Consider the following 16,848-nt stretch of genomic DNA (forward strand, 5'->3'; position numbering starts at 1 on the left):
CAAATAATTGCCAGCTACCTAATCACATACCAGGAAACAAAGGTAGCTAAAGTCAATATTAGCTGCTGTATCTGCCGACAGATCTGCACCAGGCTTGATGGAAAAAAACTCAAAAGGAGGAGGACAGAAGCTTGGCTGGTTTTTGATATTTGAAAATCATGTTTAAGGCTTCTCCTGGGGATATATATTGCAAGATATTAAATGCAATTATCTCCCTCAGTTGTAATTTTACAGTTTATTTGGAGGTGCTACTTTTTTTCTAAAAAAAAAAAAAAAGAAAAGAAAAATACCCAGCAGATTTCTACAGAAGACCTACCTGTGTTGTTTTAGTTTTGTTTTTATTCTCCCCCTACAAACAGAGTGGGAGGGGGAATGATTGTCTGGATGTTGAACCATAGTGAAGAAACTCACTTGAAGCTGTATCTCTTCAACCTGTGTTTGGTATTTTGAAGAAGCTTTGAGAGAGCACAGCTCAGCTAAGAAAATGTGCGGAGGCACTTCAAAAACAGCAAACAGCACAGGAGGGCAAACAGACAGAGCAAGGAGTGGTAATGATGCTGCTAGCTCACTTGGAAATAACTTACTTAACACAGGATTGGAGAAAAAGACCAAAAGATCTTTGGCAGAACATAGCACCAGTCACACGAGCACTGTCACTAAATTGCTACAGACCAGGTATGCAGATACATTTTTTTTAAAACAATTTTCAGAAATAATTTGTGTTTTAGCTTGAATAATACTAGAAATAGATCCATCTGCCTAAAAGGCTGTAGTGTTGATGAATCTGAAGTGCTGTTCTGCATATGGAAATTATTATTGAGCAGAGGATTAATGACACCGCAGCCATTCCTCCTTGTTTGTTAGTTGTTGAAACCACATTCATATACAGGTTTGTATGTAAATACAAACTGAGTTCTAAACAATGATTGCTGGGAGAGACCTTTTAATTTGTAAGGCATAGAAAGAAAGGTATGTATGTGTCTGTGGCTGAAAGTGCACTTCCTTTCCGAAAGTTTTATTTCTATTCCTTTTTGTCACCTCCCAGGTCAAGAAAGTTATGAAATTTAGGAGTGAGAGGACAGACATATTATTTTGTTTGCCAAACCTCCAGATTCAAATCATGTTGAGGTCATCTCAAACTAATGTTCAGTCTGGATACTGTTGGGCTGTAACTTCTTAGTGATGGGGTTTTTTATTCAGTGATGTTTGACTTTTGGCAGAGTAGTCTCAATGGTATTGTTCTTGTACATTACTACCTATCAGCTCTCTGGGGCTTTGTACTTACTTGTGTGTCGTGATTAATGTAAATGGTAATATCTACCTTTTTTAGAATGTTTGAAATTTGTTTCTTAAAACTTCTGCCTCCAGCCTAATAACTTGCACTGTATTTGCCACATTAAAAGATCTGTTTATACCTCTTCCCAAATGTGTTAATGCAAAGTAAAATACTCTTATATCTAAACACATACCTCACTACTCAGTTAGAGTACACTCATATTTGCTGGAAAGTACTACATTTGCCTTTTTATAAAGGTGAGCTTGCAAAAGGAGAACTCAGAGTTCAGTGATGAGATGACTCCTTTCTTCAGGAGCTGATGTTCTGAAAGCCCATTGCTGATTTCAGGCCTCAAGATTAGTGGTCTCCAAACTTTTTTGATCACACACCCTTATCAGTAAAAAATTTTTGAGCACACACCCTCAATAGATGTATATTTATATTTGCGCACCCCTATCGGTAAAAAATTTTATATTTGTATAAAAATAGAAGTTCTAGTATTTTCTTCTCACACCACAGTGGATTGCCTTGCACACCCCCTGGGGTGCACGTACCCCACTTTGGAGACCACTGCTCTAGATACTTGCAACCTTCTGATTGCTGTTTAGACTGAAGCGGACTGTAAATCTTTCAATGTTGGGTCCATATTAAATGCCACATATTAATAGGCATCTCAGGTTGTCATAGATCTTCAGCAGTCTTTGAAACTTTCTAAAGTAATTGATAACTTTTTTTTATCAATGTACACTGAAGAAGTGAGACACCAGTGGAAAGTGAAATTGCAATTGATAAATACTTACGTCAAGAAGTTAATGCAAAATTTGTAAAATGCAGAGGAAAAATGTTTTATTTCAGCAAAAGAAATCTCAAGTTCATGCCTCCTTCTCTATAACCAAAGAAGAGTGTTTTGAATAAATGGAACAGAAATCAGTGTGTCTGCTATTTGGAATGAACTATTTTTTTTAACCTAATTCTAATGCGGAAACAGATGTGTGACTTTCCTTATGAGCATCATTTCTGACTCATGGATTTTCTGCTGGAAGAATCTAACCCTGTTCTTTAGCTTCCTGGGTGATATGACTTGTAAGCATAATGAGGTTTTGAAGAGATGACATTAACAATTGGTCTATGAAACAGTGTAAAATGTATTGGTATTTGAATGGGGGGGAAGGTAAAAAAAATAAGGCTTTGGATCAGTACACTGTAAACCACTCCAAGCAACAAAGGGTGGAAATACACCAGTCAGTTTGCTCAGTCAGCTTTTGAGGGTGGGGGGAACCCAGTCATCTGATAGTCTTGTGCCTTGTGATAGATTCCACAGGATGGTAACAGGACCAGGGGGTGGGTGTGACTCTGTGTGTATGGGTGTGCACATATACAGAGCATCAACTGCTAATGCACCAAGCTGAAGTAATTTTAATGTAATATGTATGCATTTTAAATCACTAGTAAAAATCTGACAGTGGAAATGCTTCTTGCGGATTGTTTACTGGGTTCTGTCCATCTTTCAGAGTTCATAATCTTAACTAAATTGTATTAAGTTGTATGGATCTTTAACGTTTAATGTAGGCAATAGCTTTCACAATAAAAAAAAATAAATATTCATTTTATGGTAACTGCCAAAACCTGTGGTACCTGCATTCTAAGTAGAGACAAATATTTTAGCTCTGTTATGTGTGTGCACATGCATGTGTACATACATTTCATATACGTACTGTGCGCACACATTTTTTCTATAGATAGACCTAGGTCTATCTAAAGATAGCTCTATAGATGGGTTCAATATATTCAGCTCACAAATTGGTTCAGTTTTATCTCATGGACCTGTGTTTCATAATTCTGTTACCAACATACCAAGATCAACTGCTCACAACCTACTAGACCACATGTTAAAGCCAGTTAATTAAAAATTATATTAGTCTAAATCTGTTCTAATGCCAGACACCAGCAAGTTAAGAAAAAGTTATCTAAGTTCTATCAAACAGATATCAAAAGGGGAAAAAAAATCATGCTATATAGATGCATATTAAATCTTAATTCAGAGGAGTAGCTTCAGATTAATGTTTTTCAGAGAGCCAGAAAATACATAGACCTATATTTTGACATATCATTAATTTTAATTTTTTTGAATCACATGAGGGGAACCCAAGAAAAAGCAGCTAGCTTCAGAGTACAAAAGTGATTGAAACAGGATTCTACTGAGATCAAAGAGTCACCAAAACATATATTAAAAATACATCAGGAGAGGAGGTTACACATGTGACTCCAGCCCAATCACATGGTTGATCCTGCACGGTGCTCTGTCTCTTCTTCCCATTATCTTTTGTAGGAGTTGAGTGTTTTCATTACAAGATTGTGTAAGTTTGGGCTTTTTCAGAAAGGATGGGTTAAAACAACAAATAAATAGCATGAACTCTGTGTGTGTTTGCTTTAGTCTCTGTACAGCACAGTCAGAAAAATTCCTATTTCCAAAGTCACTTTTCTGTAGGAGATCATTGTGGCCTTGACAGAAGTCTGTTATGTAACATGTTAAATGGACAACTATTAATAACACTTGTACTTTCTCCCTGTCCCCCAGGATGTGGTCTCTCCAGGTCAGGGCAATGCCACTGAAGGTGGACTGGAGCAGCTTGCACTTCATCTGCCTATGCAGCTTCATGGGTAGCCCGTTTCAGTGCTGATCTGTTGTTCCAGTTTCTTGTCTAAGCTCTAAAAACACTCTAAAGTAAAAACTATTATGTAACTGCAGATAAGAATAATCAAATCTCCATGCTCCAAGGTGTAGGCTAACAGCCTGAGGGATTAGGAAGGAATGTCTAGTCCCCTTGTCCAAGATGCAACAATGATTAATTATATAATGCACCTTTATCTGACAACTTGGGAGAAATAAAGCCTTAGTTTCAGCTGAAACTCGAAGGGGTTGGTTTCAAACTCAACGCTGTTACTCGAGATGGAACAGGGGCAAGACTCCTAACTACTTCAGCTTAAAAGCGCTATTGAATATCTAATAACTGAAATCTGATTGATGAATTTTCTTCACACTTGCTTTGTGACTTTATTCTTCTGTGTGCAAGTGAAAAATCATGGGCCAGTAATACCAGATAAACTAATAGCTTTCTAATCTTAAATATTTCACTATGCAAGCTAATAACTGGGAAAACATGTAATAGCATCATCTCCTTTACTGACAATTTTATTGTCAGTAACGTTGCAATATTGTCAAACACAAGCTTGGTTTTAGGGTGAACTCTGGAATCTGGTGTCTCATTGAAGTTCTGAAGCCGGGTTTTATTGTTTCAAGGTCTGTCAAATTTATATGTGTTGCTGAGACCCATTCAGGGTCTCTGTAGGTCTGTTGGCAAGATGTTGTCTGGAACAGTGGTTCCTCAACCTTTTTTATACCAGGACCCATTTGTAAACATTGGCCAGTTCTGACCCAGTGCCCCTTACTCCTGCCCCTTGCCCCCAGCCCCCCCAGTGTGCAAGCTGGACCTCTGCCAGCCCGCAAGGAGAAAGCCAGAGTTTCCCATGTTTTTTACCTTTAAAAAAGACCCCATTTTTAAAGTTTGTTCTCAACCCTTTTATATATGCTCACGACCCACTTTTGGGTCGTGACCCATGGGTTGCCGAAATGCTGGTCTGGAACACCAAGCTCTTCACATTGATGGAGTTAGCGATGTGTTTTCCTTTGCTGTACAGTTCTTGCTGTGCCTGGGACTGCTTATTTAGAATTTGCATTTTTATAAGCCATCAACTGCTAATGCACCAAGTTGAAGTAATTCTCATGTAATGTGTGTATTAAATCACTGGTAAAAATCTGACCTTAGTGGAAATGCTTATTGCAAATTGTTTACTGTATTCTGTCTATTGTGTTTCTAAGATCATAATCTTAACTACTGTTAAGCTGTGTGGATCTTTAACATTTAATATAGGCAATAGCTTTCAGCAATAAAAAAGTTATTTGTTTTATGGTAACTGCAAAAACCTGTGGTACCTGCATTCTAAATAGAGACAAATATTTTAACTCTGCACTTTGGCCAATAATAGTTTAACTGTGTCACATGCTTATTTGAGATAAAAGTTTAGATTTCGGTCAACAATCAGTTGAGGGCCTCTACTTTTCTGATGGCATAGTTCCAAACTTAGGGTTTATGCACAGTGGAAAAACCTGCTGAACCCAACTCGGTTGTTGTCTTTTTAATTAATGCATTTTAGTCCTATTTTTAAACAAAAATGGTGTGTTTGTTGTCTTGAAGGTGATCTGCTTTAAATGTTTATTTTTAACTTCCATTGTAACTTATGCCATTGCTGCTCTTTTATGTCCTTAATTACAAAAGCTTAGTTGCTTTAATTCATACTCATGCAACTCTTGACCTATGGCCTTCACTGGTGTGTGGGTCTCTCTTCTTCCCCTTGCCAAAGTGTCAGTGCGTGTGCTCCCTTTCCTGTTTTTGAGAGCATAGCTTCCATATCCTTATGCATGGTTTTTTCTCTTCCTGATCTTTGTTATTAGTGTATAGTTAGCAGCCAGCTTTCTGTAATGTTGTGCAAAATACTACTATCCTGAAAAGACCCTCCCCATCTCAGAAATGCACAAGCAACTCTTTTGAAATTACTATAATAATGAATCAGTATGTAAGGAAGACTAATTTCACTACTATTATTCCCAAATCGCTCCCCTTTCCATATATTTTCTCTGTTGTAATTACGTGGTGTGCAAACTTTTGGTGTTACTTTATTAAAGCATAGTCTGCTTTTAATACTTCCAGTTAGTCCTTTTTGGATACTGCTTAATTTTATTACCTTTATCAGTATCTACTATATATAATGGGCAGAAGAGGATCCGTGAATTATAAACTAGTTAGCTTAATTTTGATAGTAAAATAAACTGTAAGGTAATAAGCAGTGGTATTGGTTGGACATGACGTGTTCCTTACAAAATCTGGCCTACTAGATAAAAGAGAAATGGTAGAGGTGATGCATCCTGTCCTTTGACACAGTCCTGTATAATATTCTTATAAACAAACTAGGGCAGTAGCTTTGGATGAAATTGCAGTAAGATGGGTGCACAGCTGTTTGAAATGCTGTATTCAATGTGTAGTTATCAGTGGTTCACTGTCTAAACCAGCTGCAACAGGAGTCTCCCATGTATCTGGTTTTATTTAATGGTTTAGATAGTGGCATGCTTAAACTTTGTGGATGACACCAAGCAGGGTTGGAGTTGTAAGCACTTTGGAGGACCGATTCCCAATTCAAAATGGTCTTGACAAATGGGAGAGATGAAATTCAGTGAAGATAAAGTGCTATCCTTAAGAAGGAGAAATCAAATGTACAAATACAAAATGGGGGAATAACTGTGTGGAAAAAGTGGCAGAAGAGGATTCGAATATTAAAGTCAACCACCTAGTGACTGAGTCAATGGTGGTTGCAAAAAAGGTAACTCTTATTTTGAGAGAGATCTTTATTTATGACACTCCTACCAATACACAAAGTAATTGTTCTGCTCTGGTCTTCACTGGGAGTGTTGCATCCAGCTAGGTACCATTTTAATGATAGGCAAAGGAGGAAGAATCCAGGAGCAAGCCACAATTATTAAGAGTCTTGGGAAAACACAACTTGTACAAAGCTGAACAACTAGATTTGGTTAGAAAGAAGACTGAGGGAGGAAGACATACTTCTTCCAGTATGTAGAAGGATGTAAAAAAAAAAAAAATGATCACCGGTCCTCCAGGTCCATGTGCGTGAGACAAGAAAAGTTTGCCACAAAGAAGATTTAAGACCAATATTAAAGTTTTTTCTTTTATAGTTAAGTACTAAAACAATTTTCCCAGAGAGATTGTGGAATTGCCTTCATTGTCCTAATTGGTTCTTAAAACTTCCAAACATCTGGCCTAGGTATACTTTGATTCTAGCTCAGAATCATGACAGGTATGACTATAGTGATGATGTAGCCCTAGATGACTTCTGAGATCCCTGCCAGCCCCATACTTCTCTGATTTTTGTGTTGGTTCCTATAGACATCGGCTAAAAGATGCAATTGATGACTACCCACTTCCTTCACTTGTTTATGTTGCTTCATTCACTGGTAAAGTAATATAACCCCTACTTTTATTTGCAATCCACAGCTGGTCCTGTTCAGAGTTTGACTTGAATGAAATCCGCCTGATAGTTTACCAGGATTGTGAGAGAAGAGGCAGGCAGGTCTTATTTGATTCCAAAGCGGTCCACAAAGTTGGTGAAGTGGCAGCTCAGGTATGACATAATCATTTTTGCTTCTGCCCTGTGATTCTTGTTTTGTGGCTCAATGTGGAAATCCTCTTTAAAATGTCAATTTCAAAATAAAATCTAGACATTAAGAATGCTTGCAGATGTTTTAAAAAAAACACACACACTTTACTGAAAAAAGTAGCGCATTATTCCAGCCTGGCTCTGCAGCAAGTGTGTAGATCAGGTGCTTCAGTGGGGCTTCTTGGCGCCCTTGTCCAAAGCTGAATCAATCAGCTATTAGATAAAATCACCAAAAAGGCCCCACTGAAGTGCTTGATCTTTACACAGATGTTGGGTGAGTTGGATCCAATACAGATGTTGGGCAAGTTGTAGCCTATAGTGGGCTTGGACGGGGCTCGGCACAGGATCATGCTGAGTGTAAAGTAAAGCTCCAGGATGGTGGTGGTGGTGTTTTAGCGTCTGCAAGCAGCCAATATGTCTATAACATTTTGAGGATTCTTTTTTTAAAAAACCCTGTAAAATGGGTCAGCTTACAGCTACACCCAAAAATAACCCCATTAAGATAACCCATACCAGCTTGATCTGTGTATTACTCTCTCTCACACAAGTGAGTGCCCTCATGCTCTCTCACACTCATGCGCTCACTTTTTCTTTAAAATCTATCACTGAGATATCAGCTCCACTTTGCTCACAGGCACTTTTGAAGTGATTCCTGTCTAAACTTGGCAATTTACCTAGCATACTTGAAATGTGGCTTTTGCTTCTTAGGTCATTTCTCAGCTACACTTCCTTATTTTAGTTAGAGGTCTTTTGCCTCCAAACACACTAGTCTAGGTAGGTCTCTGTAGATAAATCACTAATTTTTTCTGCTAAAAACTGTCATGACTGAGAAATGATATTGGACCATTATATAATTTTTTCAATGTCATTATATAAACGCCCATTAAGGAAGGAATTGCACAATAAAGGTGCGATATTCCCTCTGCCAGAATCTTGACACACATTTCTTGGGAAATGACAGGTTTTTTTATCCAGTCCAGATGGTATCAAAAGTAGTTCTTCCTTATTAGCTAGATGTTTCTTCTTTTCTATCTGGTTATAATTGTTCCAGGTATAATTGCTCTTGTTACAAAGCAGTTTTATGAAAAATGGTAGTAATTTGGGGATTAGTACAATATATTGTGGAAATACTAGCTATAATATTCATATAAATAGTAATGATTTCTGGAAATGGCCCTCATGAAACTGCTTAAATACAGCTATCTGAAACTGTATTTAAATTGAACAGCACATTGAGCTGGCTTAACCAAAGCAGCAAGGCTTGCATGATGAGCATGGCAGACCATCTGCTTATGAGGTTAAATAGGTCAGAATGGCTGCATTAATCCCTTTTTTCTGTCATAAGCCCCAGAACCAAGGTCATTCCTAGGTATCTAGAGGCTGATGCTCAGTGTTGAATTTGCTTTAGAAAACAACTGTTTATTTTCTTCTGTATATCAGTGCCTTTATGAATTAAACAAAAAGGTTAAATCTCCCTTTAAAGAATTCCCCTATTTTAAAGGGAAACTCTTGTTATGTAAACACCTCATTGCATAATAAGAGATCACTTTATTGCATACTGGACATAAATAGCTCCTCTTCATACAATAAGGCTAAATGTTTTAGAAAACGTGAATAACACATGAAGTACTGTAGTTAATACTACACCTAGGAGGCTGCTCACCTGGGCTGCATCCCCATGAGGGGGAACGTGTGGTTTGCGGTGCCTCAAAGCCTTTTGAAGTGCCATGAAACATACACGGTACTCATGAATCCATTTGCCACGCCACATATTTGTAGTGTGGCAGCAAAATTAGATACCGAGAACTCTCAGTATCTTAAAAAACCACAGCAGAAAAAATCAGGGCAGCCACATGTGGCTGCAGAGTACGCCACCAGAGCCACGCTTCAGCTGCCAGGCAGGCTCTGTGCCCCTGGAGGGCCACTGCTGCCGCCTCAGGAGGCCCCCAGCCCAGATACTGGCCCCCAGCTTCCCCTACCCAATCCAGGGCAATTTGCTGTGTGCCAAAGGGCATGTGCAGAAGCGTGCCCAGGGACATCTAGCAGCAGCACAAATGTTTGCTGCTGCTGGTTGTCCCTGGGGAAATGCACATTCATGCTTGTGTGGACACGCCCCTAGTGTCCAAACCAGCAGCCATGTTAACCTATGGTGAAATTACTCCTGACTTTGATGTGGAGCAGGATGAGCATGTATGGTATCCATTTTTTATTGGTTGGGGAGCGTCTTGCTTCCAATATCCTATTCTTACCTTAAATGTACTTGAGAAATTTGCAGATTATCTTTTTATTTAACAGAAGTATTGAATAGGTAGCTAATCATGTAGCATGCTTAATATGTTCTGCTTTAGCTGTTCCTGTGGGTAGCGTAGAACAATACACTTTATTAAGGCATTTTTGTCAATACCTTGTGTCAAGCACATGACTACTAGCATTTGTGCATTTATAACCCTAATGACAGTCACATTGGGATTAGATAAGCAGGAGTTACATAAATGCAGCACCCAGCAAAAGCTGTACAAAAGGAGTGTGAATGTGGCAAAATATGAAAGAACAAACAGTAAGCCCCATGTGTGCGGGGATAATATTTAATGTATGAGGGAACAAATTCTGTGAGCTGTTTGGAAGTGGGCTGGCTTCTCTAGAGTCTGTGCGGGAAGCCCAGCACCATAAGACCCAGATTCCTGATTGCCATCAGCACAGTATTAACTAACTTTTTTGTTGTTCTCTTAATGTAAACTATTTCAAAAACACTTCAGCAATGTTTATTAGTAAACTATGTCTTGGATGGGTATTTTTTATCTGTTAAAAAAATTAAACAGGCCACATACATAATAGCTTTATTTAGTTAGCTAGCTACCTTCCTCAGGGAAACTATGGTACAAGTTATTCAACCATTTTAATTGTTGCAAGGATATAAGCAAAAAAAAAAAAGAAAGGGTTCTTTCTGCAGTAAGAACTTCTAGAGCTGGTCAAACGCAAGATAATTTTAATGTAAATCCGGTGTGTTGAACTTCATCTAATATTTATGAATAATCTGTGACCAAGTGTTTAATGAAAAAGCAGTGGATGTCTAAAAATGTCTGCGCAGTCTCTACAAATTGTTTGTCTATCATAGTTCTAATAAATAATGCACTGTTCACAATTTGTTATTGCTGGTTGTTCTTCTATTCAGGAAATATGCTGTTTAGTTTAGGACCTGAAGCAATGCCATACAAGTTAAGTGAATAATTGCATACTATGTATCACAAATGGTTAAAGGGAACAACTTGCAAGCAGCCCATCAGCTGAGATTTGTTTGCACACACTTTGACAAATGTTACATACATCCATGGAAATGGGGAATAATCTGCAAACAGAAAAAAGGCAAATTTGCTATAGATGATTGTATCTGACAAATTACTTTGACCAGGAAAACAATGAGCTGAAAGAACAGAATATTACTTTGTATATTGCATGTATTTCTATAATAGAAAAATTTAAATGCAAAAATAATCTTTTGCTTTCTGTCCTTGAATGTCTTTTAAGTCGTCTTTTTAAAGGAGAAAAAGATGGCTAAGGTGACTTACTTAAATCAATAAAGTACTTTTTTCAAAATATTATTTTTGCATCAGTGTGTTATTTAATTTATTTTTAACAAAAACTCTTCAGGTGTTGAGAAAATAAATGAAGAAACTTCATGTTAAATTTTCATTTTAACTTCATTATTAACCTGTTCTGACACAGAGAATATCAGAGGATGCTCCTGTAAAGGCTTCTGCCAAGAGTTACCAGGCAAGCAATGGCACCAACACTATTTCTTCCTATAGTCCGTCAGTGAGCTGTATGCCTCAACATGTCAAGGAACAACTTCCAAAGTACCAGGTAAAAGTTAGCACATCTGAAAATTGTATATATAGCATGAACGAGCTAAAAATTAATGCATAATAAATGCATTATCTCTACATTTTATCTAGAGTTTGTTGTATATTTATTAAAAAGAACTTAATACCTGAAAATGCCTTTTTTCTTTTAACAATGATGGGGTGAGCGCATCTGTGTGCGATGTTTAGTCTAGGATTTTCTGGCTTTCTAATGTTCACTCTAAACTTTTTAGAGTTCTTTCTAAACCTCTTTTTAAATGCATCTCATGTCAGATATTTGTAATGTAAACTCTTACTTGGTTTTAAAAAATTGTAAGTAGCTTATGGTGCTGTATGTTCTAAAAAAAATTAGAACACATTTGTCCATATTTAAGTTTGTGGCCTTCATAATGTGAATCAAGTCTTTTATAACTTCTGCAGGAGCTGTTGCGCTCAGCTGGTTCTGTTAAAGGTTGTAAAAGAGACCATGTCAGTATAAATTGAGTCCATTTTTAACAGATGGCTAATTGTTAAAATGTGATCACCAATTTCTACATTTAAATATTTCTGTCCTATGATCTCTGCAACCTGAAAAAAATGAAGGATGGCTCTTGCAAAGATTTAGGCTCTCAGCAAGTCCCATTTAGGCTTGAATCTAGCCCTACTTATGGTGGAATATGCAGAAAAAATGGTGAAAGCCTATAGAAGTACAAGGCCTGAACATTTTTTTTTTTAATGCCTTTAATTCAAAGTGTTTGTGTGTTTGTATTGATGAGGTCCAATTGTATAATCTTGTGTTTCTGGTAATTTTAGCTGCTACACATGTGCTGCCCCACTTTTTTTTTTGTGTGGGATTTTTTTGCACTAGGATCTCCTGGGGTCAACACCCCCCTCACCCCCCTTGCTGCAAGGTAAGAAGAGCATGGGGAATACCTGAAGTTGTGGTGTGTGATGCCACAGATAGGTCTGCAGCACCACATACCACACAGCCACTCTCACCTGGAAATGACCTAAGAGTAAAAAACTTGTTTGTGCACCTCCTGTGTGGCTCTGTAAAATCGCAGATGTGAATGTCCTGAAACTGAACAAATCAAGACTTTATGCAGTTTAGGTTTTTTTTGACTTCCCATAGCAAAGTAAGTTACTGTCTTATGAGTATTGAAAATGTTGTGCTTGTACTGGGTGCATCTACACATACACTTTACTGTGCAGTAGACTAATTAGCTCCTCAGTAAAGCATCACCGTCTACATGTGTGCTGGTATTAGGGCATAGTAAATTTAATTAACTCTGCCATAAAAGAATACTTTCAGGAACAGTACTATGTTATGGTGGAGTATTTGTGTGCGCTGAAATCAACATGTAGATAGTGATAGGGGCTGGCTGGGACACAAAGGTGCTCAAGTGCAGAGGTGGGGAGGGGGCTGCCTGCCACCTAACCCCATACTTCAGCACCCTTGTGCCCCAGCCAGCCCTGACGCTGCCACCCAGAGCCTGGGGCTGACCCTCTCCCAGGTCTGCTGCCAGCTCAGGGCTTCTGTGCCCTGGCTCAGAGTTTTGTTGCCCCACGTACACATGTAAATGCTGTGCCTGGGAGCAGTTGACTCCAGCACAAACTGCACCTGGCTTTATTGCTCCACCTTAATTGCATGTGTAGATGCACCCAGTATGTAGGAAGTTGATTCTCTTGGTAGGGCAGGTTTTTGTTTTTTAAATTCTTAGGGTATTTTACCACCTGAGTTAATGTTTTTAAAAGAACCATTTAAAACTTACTTAAAAAATTCTTTTTAATCTCCGGTAATATGTGAATATTAATACTGGGGTATACAGTACTAGGTATTTTGGGCCAGTTGGAAAGATGGGGAGGTATAATCTTTGCCTACTTTCTTGTGTTCCCATGGAAATGGGAACTAGGGGGCCTTTCTAATCAACTGAAATGAAGTGTATACTGCAGCTATACTTGCGTACTTACCCAGTGACACTTAGTGTGTACCACTGCACCAAGAATCAGAGATTACCTTTATTCCGCATTCAGAAGTAAGTTCTGTTGCAAATCACATTAGTATAGACAGCTGATTATGAATGGTTGTTTTGTTTTGTTTTTTTCCACCCCTCATTTGCAGTATACCAGACCAGCTTCTGATGTCAACATGTTGGGAGAAATGATGTTTGGTTCAGTGGCAATGAGTTATAAGGGCTCTACCTTGAAAATCCACTACATACGGTAAGTGCCCTCTTTTATGAGTATCGCCAGGTATTTGAAAATGAAGGAAAGAGGAAGTATTGGAATTGGTGAGTCACTGAGATGATAGGGATTGTTTATCTTTTCAGCTCTCCTCCACAGCTGATGATAAGTAAAGTGTTCTCAGCCCGAGTGGGAAGCTTCAGTGGCAGCACAAACAAGTAAGAGACTTCCTTTTTTTTTATTCTGCCTCTCTCCTCTTTTAGAGTTTGTCTGTTTGCTGCTTCTAAGCTTTACTGATATAAAACAGGGAACCATGTACCTGTAAAAGGAAATGGTATCAACTTACTGTGGGCAAAGATTGAAAAGGAGAAAACCTGATTCTGAGGTTCAGTGTTCTCATGCTGAATCTCTTCATCCCCCAGCTGGTGGGGGAATGGGATCCTTCAGGCTTTTCATAGTGTACCTGGGGAAAGCAGTGCATTAAACTCAAAGCTTCTCCATCTAGTGCAGTGGTTCTCAACCTTTTTTTGTACCAGGACCCATTTGTAAACATTGATGGACAGTCCTGACCTGCTGCCCTCTACCTCCAGCTGCCCAGTGTATGGAGTAGGGCAGGGGAGGCTATGGGGAACCCCTTGCAGGCTAGAACTCTGCCAGCCTGCAAGGGAAAAGCCACCGTTTCCCATGTTTTTCTCCTTAAAAATGGAGTCTCCTTTAAACGTTTGTTCACAACCCTATTCATGCGACCACTTTTGGGTCACAACCTGCTAATGGGTTGCTTTTTGTAATAAAACAAGGATATATGTGTTTCTTTACTCCTCTCTTTCCTTTCACATGGTTGAAAAATTGTGTTTACTATTTACTGCACCCCAAAAGCACAAAAATCACCTAGGTCATTAGTGCTCAACTTTTTCGCCCCATGGGTCAGATCAGGCCCTGGGACCCAGTTAACCTCTCCCACTTCCTGCACACTGGGATTGGACTCTGGGGCCTGGCACCGCCTCCTCCCACCTCCTGCGCACTGGGATCAGGTGCTAGATCCAGAGCACCATGCCCAGGACTCCCCATGGATCCAGAGATTTGGCAGCAGGGTAGCGGTGGCACTGCTCCCCGGCACCAAGTATCCAGACCGGCTAGGAGTCCTGCAAGCTAGATGACACAGTGCTGCAGGCTTGGGGGTTGAGCAACCCTGATCTAGGTCAGTCCAAAATTGGGTCATTTTGGAATTATCATCCCAAAAAAGGTGTTATAATGGAAAATAAATAATGGTCGTTAATATCTATTGAAAGAAAATTTGCTGATCCTTGAGGTTGTGAAGTTAGACATCAACTACCATGTAAAAAAAATAGTACCCTTAACAACAGTCTTTCTTAGCTCTCTTTCTCTTTTTAGCTTACAAGATAGTTTTGAATACATCAACCAAGATCCCAGTGTGGGAAAGATGAACTCTAATCAAAATGGCTTGGGCACGTGTCGTAGTGGAAGTAATCTAGGTAAATATTTTCCTTAAAAAAAATAATTAAATCTTTTCCTAATGTGAGGCCATTTTAAAAATCTTATTTTCCTTGTATTGTCTCTTTAATTTTTTTGTTTTTGTCTTGAATTTTCTCCTCGGTTCATTTTAGGTGTGTTACAGCTGTGTAGCAGCAAACTGCTGCAAGGTGTATCTGAAGGAGGCCCCCTCCGGCTCATCCGGAGTGCTTCTTTCTTTGCAGGTTTGTGAGGAATGATGAGCACAGTGTGACCCCACCCATACACACAAATGCAGGTCCCTCTGATTCTTGGCAGGAGATCCATAATTGCTCTCTAGAAATAGAAAGGGCTAAGTTTATGATAATAGGCAAATATTGGCTTTGTTTGACTCAAATCTGTGTGAAATACTAGGCTGCATTAATAGCTTCCTGTTCTTCTCCCCACCCCACCTCCTGTATTGATACTCAGGATATTTCCTGAGTAATATATAATATGTTTTTAATAATAAACGAGCCCTTGCAATTCTAGGAGGACTTATGTTTCCTGGTCTATCATGGGTTTCTTGCTAGTGTGCAGGTCTCTTCCTGGTGTGCAGATTACTTTTGCCTCTTTCTTACCTTACCTGTGTATCTCTGATTTGATGATAACTTTTTTTAAGTCCTTCTTGAGCTGCATCTGAGAGGCTTAATGTTTGGAATTTAAAACAGTGGACTTTTCTTGCATTTTTGAAGTAGCATTCCATCTCCTTTGCAGATTGAAGTCTTCTTTTACAGATGTAATGATGGCCCATGCAGGTGGATAAACCTCAGCCCCAATTGATCCTGTTGATTTAAAAAAAATGGACATTTGTCCTAATAATGATGTTTTGTATTTCTCTCAACTTTTGCATGCTGTGTAACTTAGGCAATTCTGTGATACTAACACTTCATGGAGTTGCTATCCGTTACCCTGAATATTTGTTCCATCCTGTGAAACTTTATGCTCGGTAATAATAAACTAATTAAAATCTAATTACATTTATAGATGGCTACCCATTTACAGTGATGTTTGCTGTTTTAGAACCAGTAACCCTACAAAAATAAAACAAACCAGGATTTTTCAAGAGTGACTAGTGATATTTCGGCTGCCTCTATCCACCTGAAATACTTTACAGGGGCTTCATATTCAAACTATATATGACTTTTGGTAATATGTACAATATTCACATTCCTATAGATACTTAAAAGCATTTGTTTACTTTAAAGAAGAAGGACATCTATTCCTCCTCACCCTCCAAATTATGTGGCATGCTATTTGAAAATATCGCTTACTATTCCTTCTGGCCTCACCAAACTGTGGACATAGCAATTCTTTATTTAAAGTAACAGCACAGAATGCAACTTTGCTCCTCTTAATACTGGCAAACACCCTGAAGAGTTGTATAACATTTTTCTGTTCTGATTTGTTTGCTGTAGCGCACAGCACACCAGTTGATATGCCTAGCAGAGGGCAAAATGAGGACAGAGACAGTGGCATTGCTCGGTCAGGTATTCATGGTTGTTTTTCTTTTCCCTCTTTCCCCCGCCCCCATTTGATGTATTAGCAAAAGTTAGCACAGTTGACCAGTTCAGACTTTTGTCTACACAATGATGCTAAATTTGAGGCACCCCTGTTTACAACACATCAGTCCATGCTTGGAAAATCTATTAAGAAGTTTCCCTGTCTATAAACAAGGTTTCTGTCCTTGGGAACAACCAATCCAAGCTCCTCACTACCCCTGATTAGTTTCAACTAAGGCATTTTACTTGG

General features: G+C 38.7%; 1 protein-coding gene across 4 annotated transcripts in view; it reads left to right on the top strand.

Annotated features, from left to right (window-relative positions):
* The window catches only part of FNIP2 (folliculin interacting protein 2), a 63,884-nt gene that overhangs the window by 23,071 nt on the left and 23,965 nt on the right, over positions 1-16,848 (top strand). Inside the window, exons 1-8 of one of the 4 annotated variants that reach the window (XM_019534540.1) lie at positions 376-675; positions 7,402-7,528; positions 11,288-11,425; positions 13,526-13,626; positions 13,734-13,805; positions 14,980-15,080; positions 15,213-15,302; positions 16,515-16,586. In XM_019534540.1, coding sequence (XP_019390085.1) covers positions 485-675; positions 7,402-7,528; positions 11,288-11,425; positions 13,526-13,626; positions 13,734-13,805; positions 14,980-15,080; positions 15,213-15,302; positions 16,515-16,586 — 892 coding nt within the window. In that variant the 5' untranslated portion in view covers positions 376-484. Of the gene's footprint in view, positions 1-375; positions 676-7,401; positions 7,529-11,287; positions 11,426-13,525; positions 13,627-13,733; positions 13,806-14,979; positions 15,081-15,212; positions 15,303-16,514; positions 16,587-16,848 lie in introns of those variants that run through there. The other 3 variants (XM_019534542.1, XM_019534541.1, XM_019534544.1) reach the window with 3 other exon arrangements.

The sequence above is a fragment of the Crocodylus porosus genome, unplaced genomic scaffold (genome assembly GCF_001723895.1).
Source record: "Crocodylus porosus isolate Cpor-Errol unplaced genomic scaffold, CroPor_comp1, whole genome shotgun sequence".
NCBI lineage: Eukaryota > Metazoa > Chordata > Crocodylia > Crocodylidae > Crocodylus > Crocodylus porosus.